The sequence below is a fragment of the Dipodomys ordii genome, unplaced genomic scaffold (assembly GCF_000151885.1).
Source record: "Dipodomys ordii isolate 6190 unplaced genomic scaffold, Dord_2.0 Scaffold57, whole genome shotgun sequence".
In the NCBI taxonomy this organism is placed as follows: domain Eukaryota; kingdom Metazoa; phylum Chordata; class Mammalia; order Rodentia; family Heteromyidae; genus Dipodomys; species Dipodomys ordii.
In genome coordinates, this window is record NW_012267273.1 from 8,275,448 (window position 1) to 8,293,882 (window position 18,435).

Sequence of the window (18,435 nt, forward strand, 5' to 3'; positions counted from 1 at the left end):
TTAAAAGATTTGCATTAAGGACCCTGTCAAAAGGCTCCAATCTGCTCTAAGAAGATTGTTAGTATTAAATGACATAATAAAGTATCTACAAAAACTTCTTATGAACTACAAGCATTACAAATAAAAAGTCATTATATTATACTGAAGATAGCCTTCAACAGAGTAGGGAATTAATGATCTTTGGTAAACTTTTTCCTCCCAGTCCTGGGAGGCATGGGTGCTGTCCATGAGCTTCTTTTGTTCAAGGCTAGTGCTCTACCACTTGAGTCACAGTGCCATTCTGCCTTTTTTTTGAGTAGTTTATTGGAGATAAAAGTCTTACAGGCTTTTTTATAGCTTCAAACTGCTTTCCTCAGATCTCAGCCTCCCAAGAAGCTAGGATTACAGGAGTGAGTCCCCAGAGCCTGGCTCTGTGAACTTTTAACCAGCCAATGTGGCCTACCTGCCAGGACATTAAATCCAGATGATGAGTACTTGCTTCTAGAATAACAGGTTTTCCATGCACTGTAATGAGACAGTAGGAGAAAGGATGCAGCATAGAGATATACAGCTTTTCTATTACTCCATAGCAATGTTTTCCTACTTTACCTGTATATAAATAAGGCTGGCTCTAACTTAGAGGGAGATGGATTCTGTTTACTATGTAAAACTAACTTTACAAAATGACCTATTAGTGCCAATGTCGAATTTCATATATGTTGAATTGATTAAAGTGAAGGCATATCTAATTAAACTTGCCATTCGTGTATCATTTCATTAATTTCATCTTAACTTACTCAAGTTATTTAATAGTCCTAATTTCTCTATCAACATCAACTGAATATCTACTGCACACAGAACCCATCCCTGCACACATGTACAAACAGGATAAGGACTTTTCTGCTCTTATTTGACCTTTCTGCAGTATTAAAAACTATTGGTTAAACCCACCCAGAAACATCCTATCTTTGGACCTTTGCCATGATTTGCTTTTAAACTTTCTAGCCTTGTCTTCCTCTTCTTAATACTGGAAAACCCTAGTAGCCCTCCCTTAACATTCCCTTTCCATATCTATTCTTACTTTTTAAATTTTTTTTTTGTCGGTTGTGGGGCTTGAACTCTGGGCCTGGGTGCTGTCCCTCAACTCTTCAGCTCAAGGCTAGCGCTCTACCACTTGAGCTACAGCACCACTGCTGGTTTTCTGGTGGTTTTTATTGGAGATAGGGGTTTCACGGACTTTTCTGCTTGGGCTGGCTTTGAACCAGGTCTTTTTCTCAGCTCTCAGCCTCCTGAGTGGATTACAGGATTACAGGTGTGAGCCACCAGTGCCTGGCTTACTTTTAAAATGTTAAATCCATGAACATCCTAGAGGATGTGATAAAATTCAGAAAACTTCTGGAGGAAGGGCACGTAGAATCTAATTTTAGGACTACAAGCACATCCTCCTAAGAGTACTTATCCCTCAGGCTAAAGACGATCATTTTTGTGGCTATAACTACCATCTGTGGTGATTAGTGACTCTGAATCTTTATTTATTTATTTATTAATTACTTATTTATTTATTTTTTGGGGGGTCCAGTCGTGGGGCCTGAACTCTGGGCCTGGGCACTGTCCCTCAGCTTTTCAGCTCAAGGCTAGCGCGCTACCACTTGAGCCACAGCGCCACTTCCGGCTTTTTTTCTTTTTCCTTATGTGGTGCTGAGGAATCGAACCCAGGGCCTCAGGCATGCAAGGCAAGTGCTCTACCACTGAGCCACTTTCCCAGCCCCTCTGAAATCTTTTATATTTAGCTTAGCTCCAGATCCACATATCCAACAGTTTATTGTAGTCCTTAACTTGACTATCAAACAGGTGCCTCAAACTCAACATGCACAGCTGACCTCATCACTTTCCTTTCTTAACATCCTTTAGCTTAAGTTTCTATTGTGTTGAATAATGCTATCATTCAATCACTTGCCCATGTTAAAAAGAAGTCACTCCGAATTATTGTTATGAATGTTTGTTGATCGGCTAATGTAATGAAATGGAAAGATTGAAAGAAACATGGTAAAGACGGTAGAGAATAAATGCTGAGAATGATGTCTACTCTGTTGCTTTTTTTTGGGGGGGGGTTCCGGTCATGGGGCCTGAACTCTGGGCCTGGGTACTGTCCTCAGCTCTTCAGCTCAAGGCTAGCACTCTACCACTTGAATCACAGTGCCACTTCCAGCTTTTTTTTTTTCTGCTTATGTGGTGCTGAGGAATTAAACCCAGGGCCTCATGCACGTGAGGCAAGCGCTCTACCACTGAGACAACTTCCCAGCCCCTCGTCTGCTGCTTATAGTTCAAGACACTATTATGCCAAGCATAGATTTCATTAATGATTGCAGTTTTATAATATATTCAAGTAATTTAGGAGCATGGTTTGTCAGGAAAGAGTTGCTCACATATTTCAACTGGATTGTTCATCTTACTTTATAACTGAGCAATCCTAAATTTCCTAGTGTCTTGCTCCTAGTGTATAATACCTTCAAAGATCTCATTATGGTGTATACATAGCAGCTATTAAAAAAGATACTAAATCTGGGTCATTCTTTAAGTTTGGGCAACTGTGCCTCCCTGAGCTCTTAGCTCTTTACATTTATATTTCATTGATGATATTTATTTACTGCTTCATTTATGATTTGTGTTATGTATTATGCTTTTGATCAGAGAGAGTTTTCTTTTTCCTTAGAGACTATGTCTTGTAACTGCAAAGAGTGAATTATTATTCATTATTGAGTTAATGAATTTAATACATGCTTTTCACATTTTCAACGCTTCATTTAAAGGCAATGTACAGTAAATGTCCTATAAGTTAAATAAATGTTACAAGTGTAATAATGTTTGTGTCCTTTTCAAATACAAAATCAGCATGCTGAGCATCTAAATAAATTATTATTTTTTGTCTTAATTTTTTTTTGTTGGTCATGGGGCCTGAACTCTGGGCCTGGGCGCTGTGCCTCAGCTCTTCAGCTCAAGGCGAGCGCTCTACCACTTGAACCACAGCGCCACTTCTGGCTTTTTCTGCTTATGTGGTGCTGAGGAGTTGAACTCAGGGCCTTATGCATGCAAAGCAAGCACTCTACCACTTGAGCCACCTCTGCAGCCCCTAAATAAATTATTATTTTTGTTTACTCAGTATGGTAGCAAGGAATAAATACAAATATATGCTCCTCTTAGAAAGTTACTTGTGTGGTTAGGTATTGATTATATTCTTTCTCTTTGGGGATACTGCATGAGTTTAAAACCTGGTTCTGATACTTATTGTGAGACTGAGAGTCTCCTGATACCTCATTTCCCTCTATAGTATCTGTCTCTCAGAATTGCCATAAGATGAAAACAAAGTATATGCATAAAGCACACAGACTGGTGTTAGAATTCATTAGACACCAGCCATCGTTTTCTTAGAATCCTAACAAGAAAGCACGGGAAGACAGATGGTGATGAAACACTCATTTCCTAGGTTAGGAAAGAATGGAATTTTATTTCTGGGAACATGTGTACAGCTGAGAACTCTCCTATCTTTTCAGCTTAAAACATTCCCAAGAATCCCATCTTGTCTTTGGCACCCCAGATGCTCAGTGGATATTTTAAAGAGGTAGGTTTAATGAATTTTGTTATTAATTTTAGCAAGGTTCCTGCATGCTACGAATTGATGGTATCAAAGCTTTTAAAGGTGAGATCACTTGTTAATTACTCCATCTTGGTCTTTCAGGAAGTCTACTTATTCATTCCATAAATATTTATTCAATCAACTAGTTACATTTTCACAATTATTTACATAGAAGAGAATCACCTGAAGTAATCTTTCTGCATACGTTTATTTATTTCTATGGTGAGGTTTTTTTTGTTTTTGTCAGTCATGGGGCTTGAACTCTGGGCTTGGGCAAGGGTTTTTGTTGTTGTTGTTGTTTGGTATTTTTTGCCAGTCCTGGAACTTGAACTCAGGGCCTGAGCACTGTCCCTGAGCATCTTTACTTCAAAGCTAGTACTCTACCACTTGAGCCACAGCACCACTTCTGGCTTTTTCTGTTTTTTGGTACTGAGGAATCGAACCCAGGGTTCCATGCATGCTAGGTAAGCACTCTACTACTAAGCCACATTCCCAGCCCTTTATGGTAAGTTTTGATCCTTTGACCTGTAGGAAGTCAATTTTGCTAGAAAATATTTTCTACTTGTTGATCCTTAGGAAGTAGGTTATTATGGAAGAACTTGTGGTTTAGAGTCAAACTGGTATAAATTCCACACAAATAGCTCTCTACTTTTTATCTTTCCTCTACTCAAAAGACCTATTTCCTTTATACCACAATAATAAATTTTAATTTATGGTCTTCTCTTGTTTTTTACCTGGCCCCTGACCTCACTTTCAAAAAAATAATTCTGAAATTTAAAGAAAGGGAATTAGATAAACCAAATCCTTAAGGCACAAGGCAATAAGTAAGTAAATAAATACATATCAGCTATGATCAGAAAATTCTAGGTTGTCTAGCCAGCTTTCCTGGTCTCTGAATGATCCCATTCAGCCACAACTGTCACTGTGAAGAGCTCATTGTTGGCCAGACCTCAGGCAACATCAGTGGTGGGCAGAAAAAATCCATGGTTATGCCGGGCGCTGGTGGCTCACGCCTGTAATCCTAGGTACTCAGGAGGCTGAGATCTGAGGATCGCGGTTCAAAGCCAGCCCGGGCCGGAGAGACTGTGAGACTCCTATCTCCAATAAACCACCAGAAAACCGGAAGTGGCGCTGTGGCTCAAGTGGTAGAGCGCTCGCCTTGAGCTGAAGAGCTAAGGGACAGCGCTCAGGCCCAAAGTTCAAGCCCCACGACCGACAAAAAAAAAACATCCATGGTTATATCTTAACCTTGGTAAAGAAGCTTAAAAGAAAAAAATAGTAAATATTAGAGAGGAAACCATGAAAAACAATAGCCTTTGATTGACATAAGCAGAGTTAATCAGTCATAGGGGACATGACTAATACAATAGAATTCTTAGTTCTGGGGGTCTGTTCACTTTTGGGTCTTAGGGCAGCATACTGGTATATCATGAACCATGGTTGAGAAAGGGCCAGAATTTCCCAACCCACAAACATCCAGAGACAGCTGTCTTTAAAGTCTGGCAGCAATAAGGCATTTTAAATATGCCTGAGAAAGGAATGTTTTATGGGTAAACAATGTACCCAGGAGATGAGCTTCTTAGTACTTACAATTAACGGGGAAACCTAATTCTAAATCTAATCATGCAAAGGTGTGATTTAAAAAAATATTTAATGGGAGCTGGGCACTTGTAGTTCACGCCTGTAATCCTAGCCACTAAGAAAACTGATATCTGAGGATCACAGTGCCAAGCTGGCCCAGGTAGGAAAATCCATAAGACTCTTATGTCAATTAACTATCAAATAGCCCTAATTGGCTCAAGTGGTAGAGTGCTAGCCTTGAATAAAAAAGCTCAGGGACAATGCCCAGGCCCTGAGTTCAAGCCTCGGGAGCCCTCCCCACTCCTCCATCACTAGTAAGATTATATTTGGATGTAACATCGCCTTAGTGTTTCAGTATAAATGCAAACACCATCAAATTTAGTTAAATATAAATGTTCTTGGGCAAACATGATTGAAAAATATATAATACATATAATTTGTTATGAATCTTCTTCCTAAAAGAATCACATTTCAAAATAATTTTCATTGGTTCAGTTCTCTCTGTGTGTCTCTGTCTCTGTCTCTGTCTCTGTCTCTCTCTTCTGTGCCAGTACTGGGATTTGAACTCAGGGCCTCATGCTATCACTTGGCTTTTTGCTCAAGGCTAGCATTCTACCACTTAATCCATACCTCTATTTTTGTTTTCTGGTTAATTGGTAATAAGAGTCTTTCAGATTTATCTGCCGGGACTGCTTTTTTTTTTCTGCATTCCTCAGATCTCAGCCTCTTATACAGCTAAGATTATAGGCATGAGCCGTCAGTGCCCAGCTTAGGTTCAATTTCTTGATGATCAATTATTACATCTTTCTGGACAGGTGCTTTACAGCTGTACAGCTGATCCACACCTCTAGCCCTTTTTTCATTGGTTATTTTACGATGGGGCACTGCTTTTTGCCCAAGCCCACATGTGAGGCTATTTTACACTTCTTATAAGTAGCTGGGATGACATACACCAGCAGGCCCATCCCCTGCTGAAATATGGTCTTCTTGGTTTCCCCCCACCCTCTATGTTGTCCATTCCCCCATTCTCAACCTTCTGAGTAGCTAGCATGAGCCACCACACTCAGCTTTAAATTGGAACATTATGAAAAGTAAAAGGAGGTACAGATTAGCTAGGATACAAGGTAATCTAGAACTTCTGAGCATGTAGTGTGGTATAAATGGTCTGGTGATATGCAGCTCTTCAGCTCAAGGCTAGCGCTCTACCACTTGAGCCACAGCGCCACTTCGGCTTTTTTCTTTTTGCTTATGTGGTGCTGAGGAATCGAACCCAGGGCCTCATGCATGCAAGGCAAGCGCTCTACCAATGAACTACCTTCCCAGCCCCTATCTTTCTGTCTTATCTTGATTAGTACCAAAGTTTATACTATTCTATATGCCATATGTAAAAAAGTACCAAAATGGATGTTAGAAATAGGCTCTCAAGGATAATATTAGTAATTTCCAAGGCTAGTAATCTACCACTTGAGCCTCAGCACCACTTTTGGCTTTTTAGTGGTTGATTGGAGATAAGAGTCTCATGAACTCTCCTGCTTGAGCTAGCTCTGAACCTTGATGCTCAGATCTCAGCTTACTTAGTTACTAGGATTACAGGTATGAGCTACTGTGGCTGCTTGGTTGTATCGAACTCCTTAAATTTTTTTCTTACTATTTTGTAGGCATCATCTCTATTACTTTCAGCATACCTCACGAGGGAAGGTATAACTAATAATTAAATGATTAAATCCTCCTAAAATGCTGTGAAGTAGGTCTCATTTTACAAATGAGGAAAGCAAGGTGCAAGGAAATTTAATAATTAGCAAGGTGCAAGGAAATTTAATAATTAGCTTAAATAAAACAGAGGTTCATAGCTGGCTCAGAACCATTGTCTTAGCTTCGGTAATACCTGCGAGAGATGCTGTTAAATAGTGCTAACTTAAGATCTTGTGTTCACATAAAACAGGAAATTGGGAACTATATCTGTTTTGTTTTTGTTTTTTGGTTCCGGTCGTGGGGCCTGAACTCTGGGCCTGGGTGCTGTCCCTCAGCTCTTCAGCTCAAGGCTAGCTCTCTACCACTTGAGCCACAGCGCCACTTCCGGCTTTTTTTCTTTTTTCTTATGTGGTGCTGAGGAATCAAACCCAGGGCCTCATGCATGCAAGGCAAGCGCTCTACTACTGAGCCACCTTCCCAGCCCCTGGGAACTATATCTGAGTGTAAGAAAAGGACCACAGGAAAAGCCATGAAGACTGGGCTTTGCTTCTGATATCTGAAGTAAGTGTGAATAGGACTCAAGTACAAAAGTGAGCTTAACATGACACAAGAATAAAATCTCTTGCTTGATACAACTTTTGCTGGGGTCAATAAGAGAAATGAGTCAGCATCCTGAAGATCTCAAATCTTGAGAAGTGGAAAAAACCCCAGGGATATCTTTGCAAGTAGTGAATCATATAAATTCCTTATTTTCTTTCTTAGTATTTGGTAAATCAGTCAGCCATGCAGGAAGTCTGCCCCAATGTTCACTGAGTGCTTTTTAAAGAAGTACTTCTTCTGGGCTTAAGGTCCCTAGTTATCAATATCAGATAAGGATTGTCCTGATTTTAATGTTTGCAAGACTAGGCTCTCAAAAGTGTTCTGTGAATTCCATACACTATCCACTAATGGGAAAAGCCATTTGGAGAATGACATCACCACTTCCAAATTCCATGCTGGAGTTTTAGGAGTAATTAGAGCTGCAGCACTGAGGAAGTCATTTAGGGGCAACTGCTTGTTCTGTGACTAGTCTTGCACAGCTGGTCTCAACCTCCTGGGACTCTTTCTGAGCCATAAAATTAAGGTAGAACCTCTCACTTCTGTTTGTGAATCCATATGGTTCTACCAATTACTTCTGACACATCCAGGCAGGAAACTGCACATATTTACATAAGCTACAAGGCTGTGCAAACAAACACTTTTTTTTTTTTCCAGTTGTGGGGCCTGAACTCTGGATCTGGGCACTGTCCCTCAGCTCTTCAGCTCAAGGCTAGTGCTCTACCACTTGAGCCACAGCGCTGCTTCCGGCTTTTTCTGCTTATGTAGTGCTGAGGAACTGAACCCAGGGCCTCGTGCATGCACTCTACCACTGAACCACCTTCCTAGTCCCAAACTCTTAACTAGTAAAGGGAATTTATAAATGATCCTCCACATCACTCCCTTTCCATCTCTTCTTTTCCTTCTTTGTGCCAAAACTGGTTCTTGAGCTCACACACTTGCTAGGTTTTTCCCAAAAGCTCATGTCTCCATTTCTCCAGTTTCAGCTTTTTGCTAGTTAATTATAAATAAGAATCTCACTGTGTTTATCTCTGTGGGTAGTCTTTCAACCTTGATCCTCATATCTCAGCCTCCTGAATAGCTAAGACTACAGGCATGAGCCATTTTAATGGGGCTTACACATTTAAAGCCGGTTCCATATTTATCCCTATTCTCAATGCTTTCCATAGTAGTTTCTCTCTGTACAGCACCAAGCTCTCTTAACTAACTCTATGTCACTTTTATCACTGTTTTTTAGATTCACTCATTTCCTGGTTTTCACAACCTGCTGATTAGATAAGAAATTCTATTTTTTTTTTCATTAAGGTGTTCAAAGGAGTGGTCCTTTGAAACACACTTTTTTTTTCTTTTAGTTCTTTGGGCTCCACCTTAGATATGGTAAATTTTGATAATTTTTTTTTGAGGTCCGGTCATGGGGCCTGAACTCTGGGCCTGGGTGCTGTCCCTCAGCAATTCAGCTCAAGGCTAGCGCTCTATCACTTGAGCCACAGCACCACTTCTGGCTTTTTTCTTTTTGCTTATGTGGTGCTGAGGAATCGAACCCAGGGCCTCAGGCATGCAAGGCAAGCACTCTACCACTGAGTCACCTTCCCAGCCCAATTTTGATAATTTTTATGCCACACCAGCTTTTCTACTTCTGGTTTTACAGAGGTCAGTGAAAAATGGATTAAAGCAATGGCTAGATCCTGCACTTCTTACTGTTCAGCAAAGTCATCAAAGAATGTGTTCTGGCTCAATTATATCGTGTTAGCATTATCCAATCTTAGTTTGAAAAAAAAAACTTCAGAAAATGTTAAACACTAAAAACTAGTACCTTTTCTTAAATATAGTTTTTCTTATGATATGTAATAGTAAATTGGATTTTTTAACAAAGATTGGAATGTCCAAAGGTAAAGAAAATGGAGTTATTGCCAATTAATCACTTCAAATAACTGATTTGAAAGTATAACCAAAAGCCGTGATCATGTTCCTAGTTTCTTTTTTCTTAGTTTTCAAATACTGGGTAACTGACCTTTAAAGTGTGGCATGTTCTCTATGCCGGAGCCAAGATCAATTCACAGGAATATATTTATGTAGCTAAACTTACAATTAAGTTTGCTAAAGAGGATCCAGAATGGAAACAGGCTCTTAACAATACAGTTAAACATGAACTGACCACGTGAGTTTTTACAGCATCAATATAAATATACAAAAGGATCATATCAGTTTGTTTGATAGACTATAAAACTGAAGGAATAAGGAAACAAGTGTGCTCAATACTGGAGCACCTACTTGGGGAGTGACATATTTGTAGGAGTGTTAGAATAAATCTAAATAATCTAGTTATTACCCTTCAAATGGTCACAATCTGGTGGCCATGAAAAAGGCAAACATAAAAGATACTGGGCAACAGGTTTGAAGATAATTTGTGCTCAAGGTTTTTTGTTTTGTTTTTTATTTTTTGGCGGTCATGGGGCTTGAACTCTGGGCCTGGGCACTGTCCCTCAGCTCTTCAGCTCAAGGCTAGCACTCTACCACATGAGCCACAGCACCACTTCCGGTTTTCTGAGTGATTTATTGGAGATTAGAGTCTCACAGACTTTCGTACTTGGGCTGGCTTTGAACCGCAATCCTCAGATCTCAGCCTCCTGAGTAGCAATGATTACAGGCATGAGCCACGGGTGAACGGATTGTGCTCAAGGTTTGAGAAGGGGTTTTGTGGAATCTGAGGCAAGCCTTAATTAGTTATGGGTGTTCAACCAAGATGGCAGGGCAACAGAGAAAATAATAAAAGCAAAGGCATAGGAGTAATATAGGATGGGGATTATTTACTATCGCAGAGCATTTAATCGTATGGGAGAATAGGAGACAGACAGAGAAGAGCACGTGTTCAAAGAGTTTGTAGACACACTTGAATGTCAACTCTATAGTAATGCAGAGTAGAGTGGTGTGGCAGGAACTCACTTAGGATGCCATTCCAATGGTTCAGGAAAGAGCTTATGAAGGCTCAAACTGAGCAGAAGTTAGTATAGAAAGGTAGTTGTCTGAAAGATTGCAGAGGTATAGTCTAGGTAATGTGGCAACTTGTTGGACACCAACTATGAAAAGGAGGTTGAGTTGAAGGTATTTCTGATGCAGTAAATCACTTTACATTTCAGCTATCCTTGGGCTAGACACAAGGACATCTTTGTTAAGGAGGTGGAAAGACCAGTCTAATGATCAAGACAAATATTGATGTAGAAATCAACCACAGATAGATGGTTATTCTGGAAGAATAACGAGTACAAAGAGGGAAAGGACACAAGAAAACATAATGAAACACTTGTATTTTAAGACAGATTTAGAAGCTTCCTTCCCCCCCGCCCTCTCTCTCTCCCTCCCCACACTATATATATCTATGTATATATATATGTATATTATATATTTTTTAGATTTTTCTTTTTTCTTTAGGTAATTACCTTAATCATCTCCTAGGTCTTCTTTGTGGCCCTGAGCTGCGGTTAAATTCAAGGGCTTCAAATGCTGGTATTACAGTGTGTGTGAGAGTTTAACGTCTCTAAACCTTGCTTTCCTTGTGTGCAAAAATCGGGATGGTGATTCCTACTCACTAGAGTCTAGAACAGTGTGTAAGATGAAAGTAAACCCTGAGCACAAAGCCCTCACTGTTTTGGGAATCTGTAATTTCCCCGAGGGCAGAGGACTATTCTAACACTGTTCCCTAGGGCAAACAGCACTGACCTGGGTTCAGTACACCACACTGCCAGCCCTCAGGAAAACACCTGCAGGAAGAGAGTAAATAAATGACAGGTTCCACCCGACTACAGCGCGGCAGCAGTGCTCCAGGGCAAGACACTCTCCCTGACCGTCGGTAGCCCTTAGAGGACTACAAGTCCCAGAGTGCAATGCGCCACACAGCCCAGAAATTTAGTGATGGGGTGGGGGGTAAGGCAAAGGGGGGAGCCGAAAAAGCAGTGCATGTTGGGACGCGTAGTCTCCAGGTGGTAACTCGCGGGGTCGGTGGTGGGTCGAAGCGCGGGGTCCCTCTTGAGTCCCGCCTTTTGTCCACGTCTCCCTTCTGCTGGCCAATGCCTTCTCCCACTTCTGGGACCAGCCCCTCTCCGACGCAGTCCCCATTGGTTCTGAGGCCCAACGACTGAGCCTCTACCCGGAAGTCGCGTCGGGGAGGCGGTTTCCTAGACTACGACACCGGAAAGCTGGGGGAGGCGCTCCTGGCGGCTGAGGGCGGAGGGCGGTGGCGGCGCTGCCGCTGGAGACCGGCTCGGTGGCTTTGGCAAACAGTTTGGCGCCGGCGGCCGCCCGCCTCGCTTCCCAGTCCGCCGTCGGCCCGGCTTGCAGCCCCCTCGTCGCCGGCGTCCGGCAATGTGTCCCGCCGCCCGAGCGTAGCAGCCGCCGCGCGTGCGCGGAACCGCTGGGCCATGAGCGCAGCCGGCGGCGGCCGGGACTGTGGGTCCCCGGTGCCCCAGCGAGCGCCCTGGAGCCTGGTGGCAGCCACGGCCGCGCTCTGCCTGCTGTCCGCCACGTCGGTGAGGACGGCGGCGGCCGCGCCCATGAGTCGGGAGGAGAAGCAGAAGCTGGGGTAAGGGTGCCTGGCCGCCGGGCGCGCGCGCGCGTCTGTGGGGAGGGGTGGGCGCTTGCAGGTGTGGCTGGCCGCCGGCGAGGGTCTGTCATCGCCACCCGGGCTGGCCGGGGCCTCGGCTGCCGGGATCCGAACCGCCGCCACCGCCGCTGCCAGCACCGAAGCGGGTGGACCGGCCCGGGAAGCCGGGGGTGAGAGCTGGCGACGTGACCTCCGGGGATGCGGGGCTGTCCCCCGGGCTGCTGGTGACACGTGCGGGGCTGACACCCGCGCCAGGGTCCCCGCTGGCTCTTCCACAGAGGCACGGTTGGATTTCTTAACCAAAGTGAGCCACCAGCTGGGGGAAAAAATGTTGCTGATCTCGCCCTTAGTGAAGGAAGTGGGGTTTACTAAACACCTGTTAGGGAAAAGGGGCGTCCATTTAGAACTGGGGCTTTGCCTGGCCAGGTTTTCTCCCCCCTCCTGCACAGCATACTCGTAGTGGAACAGATGATGGTATAACTCAGAAGCCCTCATCGACCATTATCTACTTACTGAGTAGTTTTTCATCAGTCTTGGAAGTGTCATCAAATATCCGTTCCGTTTGCACCGTTGAATTCAGAATCAGTAATACCGATAGGCGAGAGATCCCACGGATAAATAATAATTATAATGAAGCTGAGAGTTAATAGAAAGTGGACAGAAACATGAACAGTTAAGTCAGGAGAGGAAGTGCAAATAGGTATTAAATACGAAAAGTTACTCAGCCTCATGGACGGGAGAGATAAAGATTAAAATAATGTAGTGGTGCGATTTTGCCCATCAGATTGCAAAATATAAAATACCGGAGACAGTATTGGCTAGTTGAGATGTGAAAAAATAATTTGGTAATAGTGTAATTTAATGTAACTTAATTGAGGATGTCTCAATATATATATTGAGATAGATTTTTTTTTTAACTCATTAGACTTATCTCTGCGTATCTACCCTACAGAAGTACAAGCTACGAGGATAGGTGTACAGGATGTGGATTGTGCATTTCCTGGAAAGAAATGGTTGGATATGTTTCACCAGATGAAGGAAGCGATCTTTCATTAGAAATCTATCCAGGATATTTTCCCAAGGCAAAACAAAGCTAAAAAGGAAGTTGTAGAATAATATAGAGAAACTACTGTGCCATGTTTTGTTTTAAGAGAAAAGAATATTATCTAAGCCCAGGTTAAAAAAATGGAAAGATAGTTTAATTCGTGTAAAAATGAAAGGGAAGTTGAACCATTTATATATATGTTTATTATTTATATATTCTATTGGAATCATTACAAGATTCAGACTCATTTTTAAATAAAATAGCAATAGAAGTCACTGAGGAAAAAGGTGAAGTATCAACTGTGAAAAAGCACTTATCAGTTAACTTTCCTGAGTACCATATATATATATATTTTTTTTTTGAATTGAAGGTATCACTGATGACTGTTTTACGTAATAACCCTACTTTAGGAATTTAACACAGTTATGTCTGTAACTCTTCCTATTTCATCATGAGGTGGCTTTCTTCTTTGCAAATGAAGAAATTAAGATTTAAGGTCAACTTGTTTAAAGTTGTTAAGCTAGGAATTGGTAGAGCCAGCTTTCAAAGCCAATTATTGTGTCTGACCCTAGGACCCATCATTCTCTACAGTGCTGCATTTCCTTAAAGTTAGAAGAAAAGTATTAAATCTGATAAGAATTGCAAATATTTTATTTGACATACTACCACCTACCTCTCTCGTTTTATTAGAATTTTTTATTAATAAAAGAATTATTAGATAAGTAACTTTTGACTAGAATTTTTAACTGGAAATGCCCAAATAGATTGGCTTGAGATTTCAGCTCATCTTTTGAGCTCATTTTCAAAAGTAAAATTCCAGTTATTGAGGCTTGTTGCTTGGTAGTATTTAACTTTGTAATTTAATATTTTGTACTTGTCTTTGTTAGGACTTTAATATGTTAGAGAACAGCTGGGTATTAAGTAGGTTTGCCTTAAAGTATCTATTATGAAACTTGCTGAACCATATGCTGCATATATGTAAGATTGGAAAACAATTGTATCCTATGCAAATTTACTCATAATTTTGAAAATTTGGTACTGCAAACTTGAGTTAGGAAGTTAAAACATCTGTCACCTGTAATATGTATTGCACTACCATCACCAAGTGCAGGAGTGCCTAATTCTTGGTATTTTGTATGGATCTCATTTCAGGGAAGGGAAAAAATAGAATTTGAATTCCATTCATTAATATCAGCACTTGAAAGAGAAAGTTTTCATCTTTTAATTTCATCTTTTGTTGCTAGCTTGAGAGATCTTTGTCATCCTCAGCATAGCAGATGCTTATTGGGATTCTTTAAGAATCTCCGTAATTTTCTGAGCTCATTTGATCCATATTCTATAGTTATATGTGTATATGTGTGTGTAAGTTTATATGTGTATATACACAAGTATATATGTACATACTTGTATTTATATACTTATATGTACGTATACATAAAAGTATATAGATATTTATATTTAGTTTATATATTATATAAACACAATATATCAGTATACGTATAAATTTATAAAGAATTAATGTTTTAGCAAAGTGATGGTGAGATTTTGTTTTGATGGTTAGGTGTTGTTTAAATGGTTACTCATTAAATTTGTTAGGGTTTAATATTTGTAGGTCATAATCTAGTGCTTATAGCTAGGGTCCGAAAATTAGGCCTTTTCTGTCTGCTTGCATTATTACCAGCATTTCATCATCTGGTAATATAGACCTTCCCCTGCCTCCTCCTTTTTGGTGCTGGTCCTTGGGCTTGAATTCAGGGCCTACGTGCTGTCCTTGACCTTTCTTAAGGCTGGTGCTCTACCACTTCCAACTTTTTGTTGGTTAATTAGAGATAAAAGAGCCCATAGACTGACTTTCTTGCCCAGGCTGGCTTGGAACTGCAGTCCTCAGATCTCTGCCTCTTGAGTAGTTGGAGTTACAGGACTGAGTCATTAACACCTGGATTACAGATTTTAAAATGACAATGGCAGTACCATAGAAAGCAAAAATTAAAATACAAGGAATCATTTTCTGTAAGCTTTTTTTTTTTTTTTTGGTTGGTCATGGGGCTTGCATTATGGGCTTGGGCGCTGTCCCTGTGCTCTTCAGCTCAAGGTGAGCACTCTACCACTTGACCACAGTGCCACTTCCAGTTTTCTAGTGGTTTATTGGAGATAAGAGTCTCACGGACTTTTGTGCTGGGTTGGCTTAGAACCTCAATCCTCAGGTCTCAACCTCCTGAGTAGCTAGGATTACAGGTGTGAGCCACTAGCACCCAGCTGTAACATGTTTTTTTTTTTTTTTTAAATTGTTACTATTAGTAACTGGAAGTTTAGAGAAAGAAGACTTAGTAAAAGATTGTTTAGTTATTTTCCTGATTATTGATTTGGTTTTGTCTATCGCAGTGCTAATTATAGTAGTTTTTCCTGTACCACTCAAGCCCCTGATCCTGAGTGTTTCGTTGACAGATTGATTTCCTAGTCCCAACTTCCTGCCTTATGGGTTTTGATTTAGTAAATCTGGTATTGGCATCTGAAATCTCCATTTAACAGGCTTATTGTAGATTTGAGGAATAGGCTTTTTTCCCCCTCTCCCCCTGTCTGTCTCTGTGTTTCTGTGTCTCTGTGTGTTATTTCATTTCATTTATTTTTGAGAGGAGGTCTCACTGCATAGACCAGGGTAGCCTCATTGCAATCAAACTGACTCAGTCTCCTGTGTGCTGGGATAAACCTTATTTTAGAGGTGGATACTATTTTTTGTTTGTTTGTTTTTTGGAGGATGCAGAGTAAATCATAAATATATTTTTTGAAAAACATGACAAGTATGAATATGTATACACTTAAATTAGGCAAGTGTGTGTGTGTGGGGGAGCGGAGTACTGGGGCTTGAACTCAGGGCCTGGGTGCTGTCCTTTTGCTTTTTCAGTCAAGGCTGGCATTCTGCCTTTTGAGTAACACCTCCACTTGTGGCTTTTTGATTAAGTGGTGATAAAAATCTGTAGGATTTGTCTGCTCAGGCTGGCTTCAAATCTCTGTCCTCATATCTCAGCCTCCTGTGTAGGTAGGATTACAGAGGTGATCTATCTATTGCCCCCCTGGTGGCATTATTCGTTTGGTTCAGTTTAATGAGAAAGGCAGAGGATTAATGAAGTATTATTTTATGGCTGGGTAGTGTATCATATCTATTATCTCAGCAACTCTAAAGATGGGTGGGAGTTGTTGCCCATGTCAGGCAAAAAGCATGAGACTGTATCTGAATAATAACTAAAAGCAGAAAGGACTGTAGTATGGCTCAAGTGGTAGAGATCCTACCTAACAAGTGCCACACTATGAGTTCAAACACAGAACTGACAACATTTTTTATCAACACACATACTTGTTTCTGTCATTTGGTGGCAAATATAATAATAATATATAATTATGTATGAAATATAAGAATAAATGGTACCAATAATGGTTACTTTTGGGGTTCTCTAGCAATGCAATATTCTTCCTTCAAGACAGATTAAATAATTACATTAAGAGCTGCAGTAATTGCCTTTCAGTGTCAGTTTTTCTTATCATCATAGCATGCATCTTTTAGTAGTAGTATTGGAAAATCTCCAAGATCCATTTAAAAAAAATTCTAGGCCTAATAAAAGTTTGGCCCAGCATTGCGAGTGAGTTAATGAAAACTTTTCTACTAGCTGGTCAGTTTTCTGATTCTCTTGGTATTTCCTTCTAACTAAATTTTTAAATTCTTGGTAGTGTATTTTTGATAAAGGAATATCAACTTTTAAAAACACAGTAAATGGAATATACTTAACTTTTCTTCATTTCTTTCTCCCCTCCTTCCCCAAATTAGGAATCAAGTCCTGGAAATGTTTGATCATGCTTATGGTAACTATATGGTAAGTAGAAAGCTTCTCTTTATGTCCCATTTTATGAACTGGTTGTGTGAGCACAGTCAAGTGAAGATTTTTGAACCTGAATTATTAGCACTTTAAAAAAATTAATATTATTGTACATATTTTATATGTACAGAGGGGTTATAATTACATAAGTAAGGTAATGCATACATTTCTTGTCAAACAGTGTTAACCCCTCCCTTGTTTCCTTCCTCTTTCCTTCCTCCTGTTCCCCCACACTTTCTTCCCCCCAAGTTGTAAAGTTCATTTCCAACATAGTGTCTTGTGAGTATCACTGTTGCATTGGTTCACCCTTTGTGTTTTGTCTCTCCATTTTGTTACTCCCTTCCTCAAATCAGATATATGTATACACAAACGTATATACAAAATGTATACATTAGACACAGGGTAGCAAAATAAAAAACAGTGACAACAGAGGATAAACCAGAGGGGAAAAAAAGAAAAGAGAAATAACACAGTACATTAAAAAACAAAAAACACAAAAAAAAACCCTTGTTTTTATATCGTGGAGTTCATTTCAATTAGCCTTTTTGCCCGGCTCAATTAGTATTATTTTATATGGTCATATATACATAGCTATTGAGCTACTCTGATCCTCTGCTAAGACTATGAGGGAAACCATGGAATTTACGTTTCTTTGGGTCTGGCTTACTTCAATTAATATGATTTTTTTCCAAGTCTTTCCATTTCCTTACGAATGGGTCGGTGTCATTTTCTGATAGAAGCATAGAATTCCATTTTGTGTGTGTGTGTATTACATTTTCTTGATCTATTCATCTGAGGGGCATCTGGATTGGTTCCATATTTTAGCTATGGTAAATAATGATGCAGTGAACATAGTTGTGCTGGTAGCTTTAGTGTGGCCTTGTTTGTGATCTTGGGTAAATACTAACATTTTTTTAAAGAATGCCTTTAAAAAGCAGGACAAATATAAGCTAACAGATTATTCCTAGTAGTGGTTCTTAGAGAATTAATTATTGAATATGTAAGAAATGACTGACATTAGATTATGCAATTTTTTTTGGGGGGGGTCGGATCATGGGCCTGAACTCTGGGCCTGGGCTCTGTCCCTCATCTCTTCAGCTCAAGGCTAGCATTCTACCACTTGAGCCACAGCGCCAGTTCTGGCTATTCTTTTTTCTGCTTATGTGGTGCTGAGGAATCAAACCTAGGGCCTCATGCATGCAAGGCAAGCGCTCTACCGCTGAGCCACCTTCCCAGCCCCAATTTTTTAGGTACTTTTTTTTTTTTTTCTTCTTTTGGTCCAATTGTGGGCCTGAATTCTGGGCCTGGGCGCTGTCCCTCAGCTCTTCAGCTCAAGGCTAGCATTCTACCACTTGAGCCACAGCGCCACTTCCGGCTTTTTTCTTTTTGCTTATGTGGTGCTGAGGAATCAAACCCAGGGCCTCATGCATGCAAGGCAAGC

General features: G+C 40.7%; 1 protein-coding gene across 3 annotated transcripts in view; it reads left to right on the top strand.

The window, feature by feature from the left end:
- The first annotated feature begins 11,704 nt into the window (after positions 1–11,704).
- The window catches only part of Edem3 (ER degradation enhancer, mannosidase alpha-like 3), a 72,595-nt gene continuing 65,864 nt past the window's right edge, over positions 11,705–18,435 (top strand). For 2 of the 3 annotated variants that reach the window (XM_013021820.1, XM_013021819.1), the window contains exons 1-2: positions 11,743–12,059; positions 16,946–16,991. In XM_013021820.1, the coding sequence (XP_012877274.1) occupies positions 11,899–12,059; positions 16,946–16,991 (207 nt within the window). In that variant the 5' untranslated portion in view covers positions 11,743–11,898. Of the gene's footprint in view, positions 12,060–16,945; positions 16,992–18,435 lie in introns of all 3 variants that reach the window. The other variant, XM_013021821.1, reaches the window with a different exon arrangement.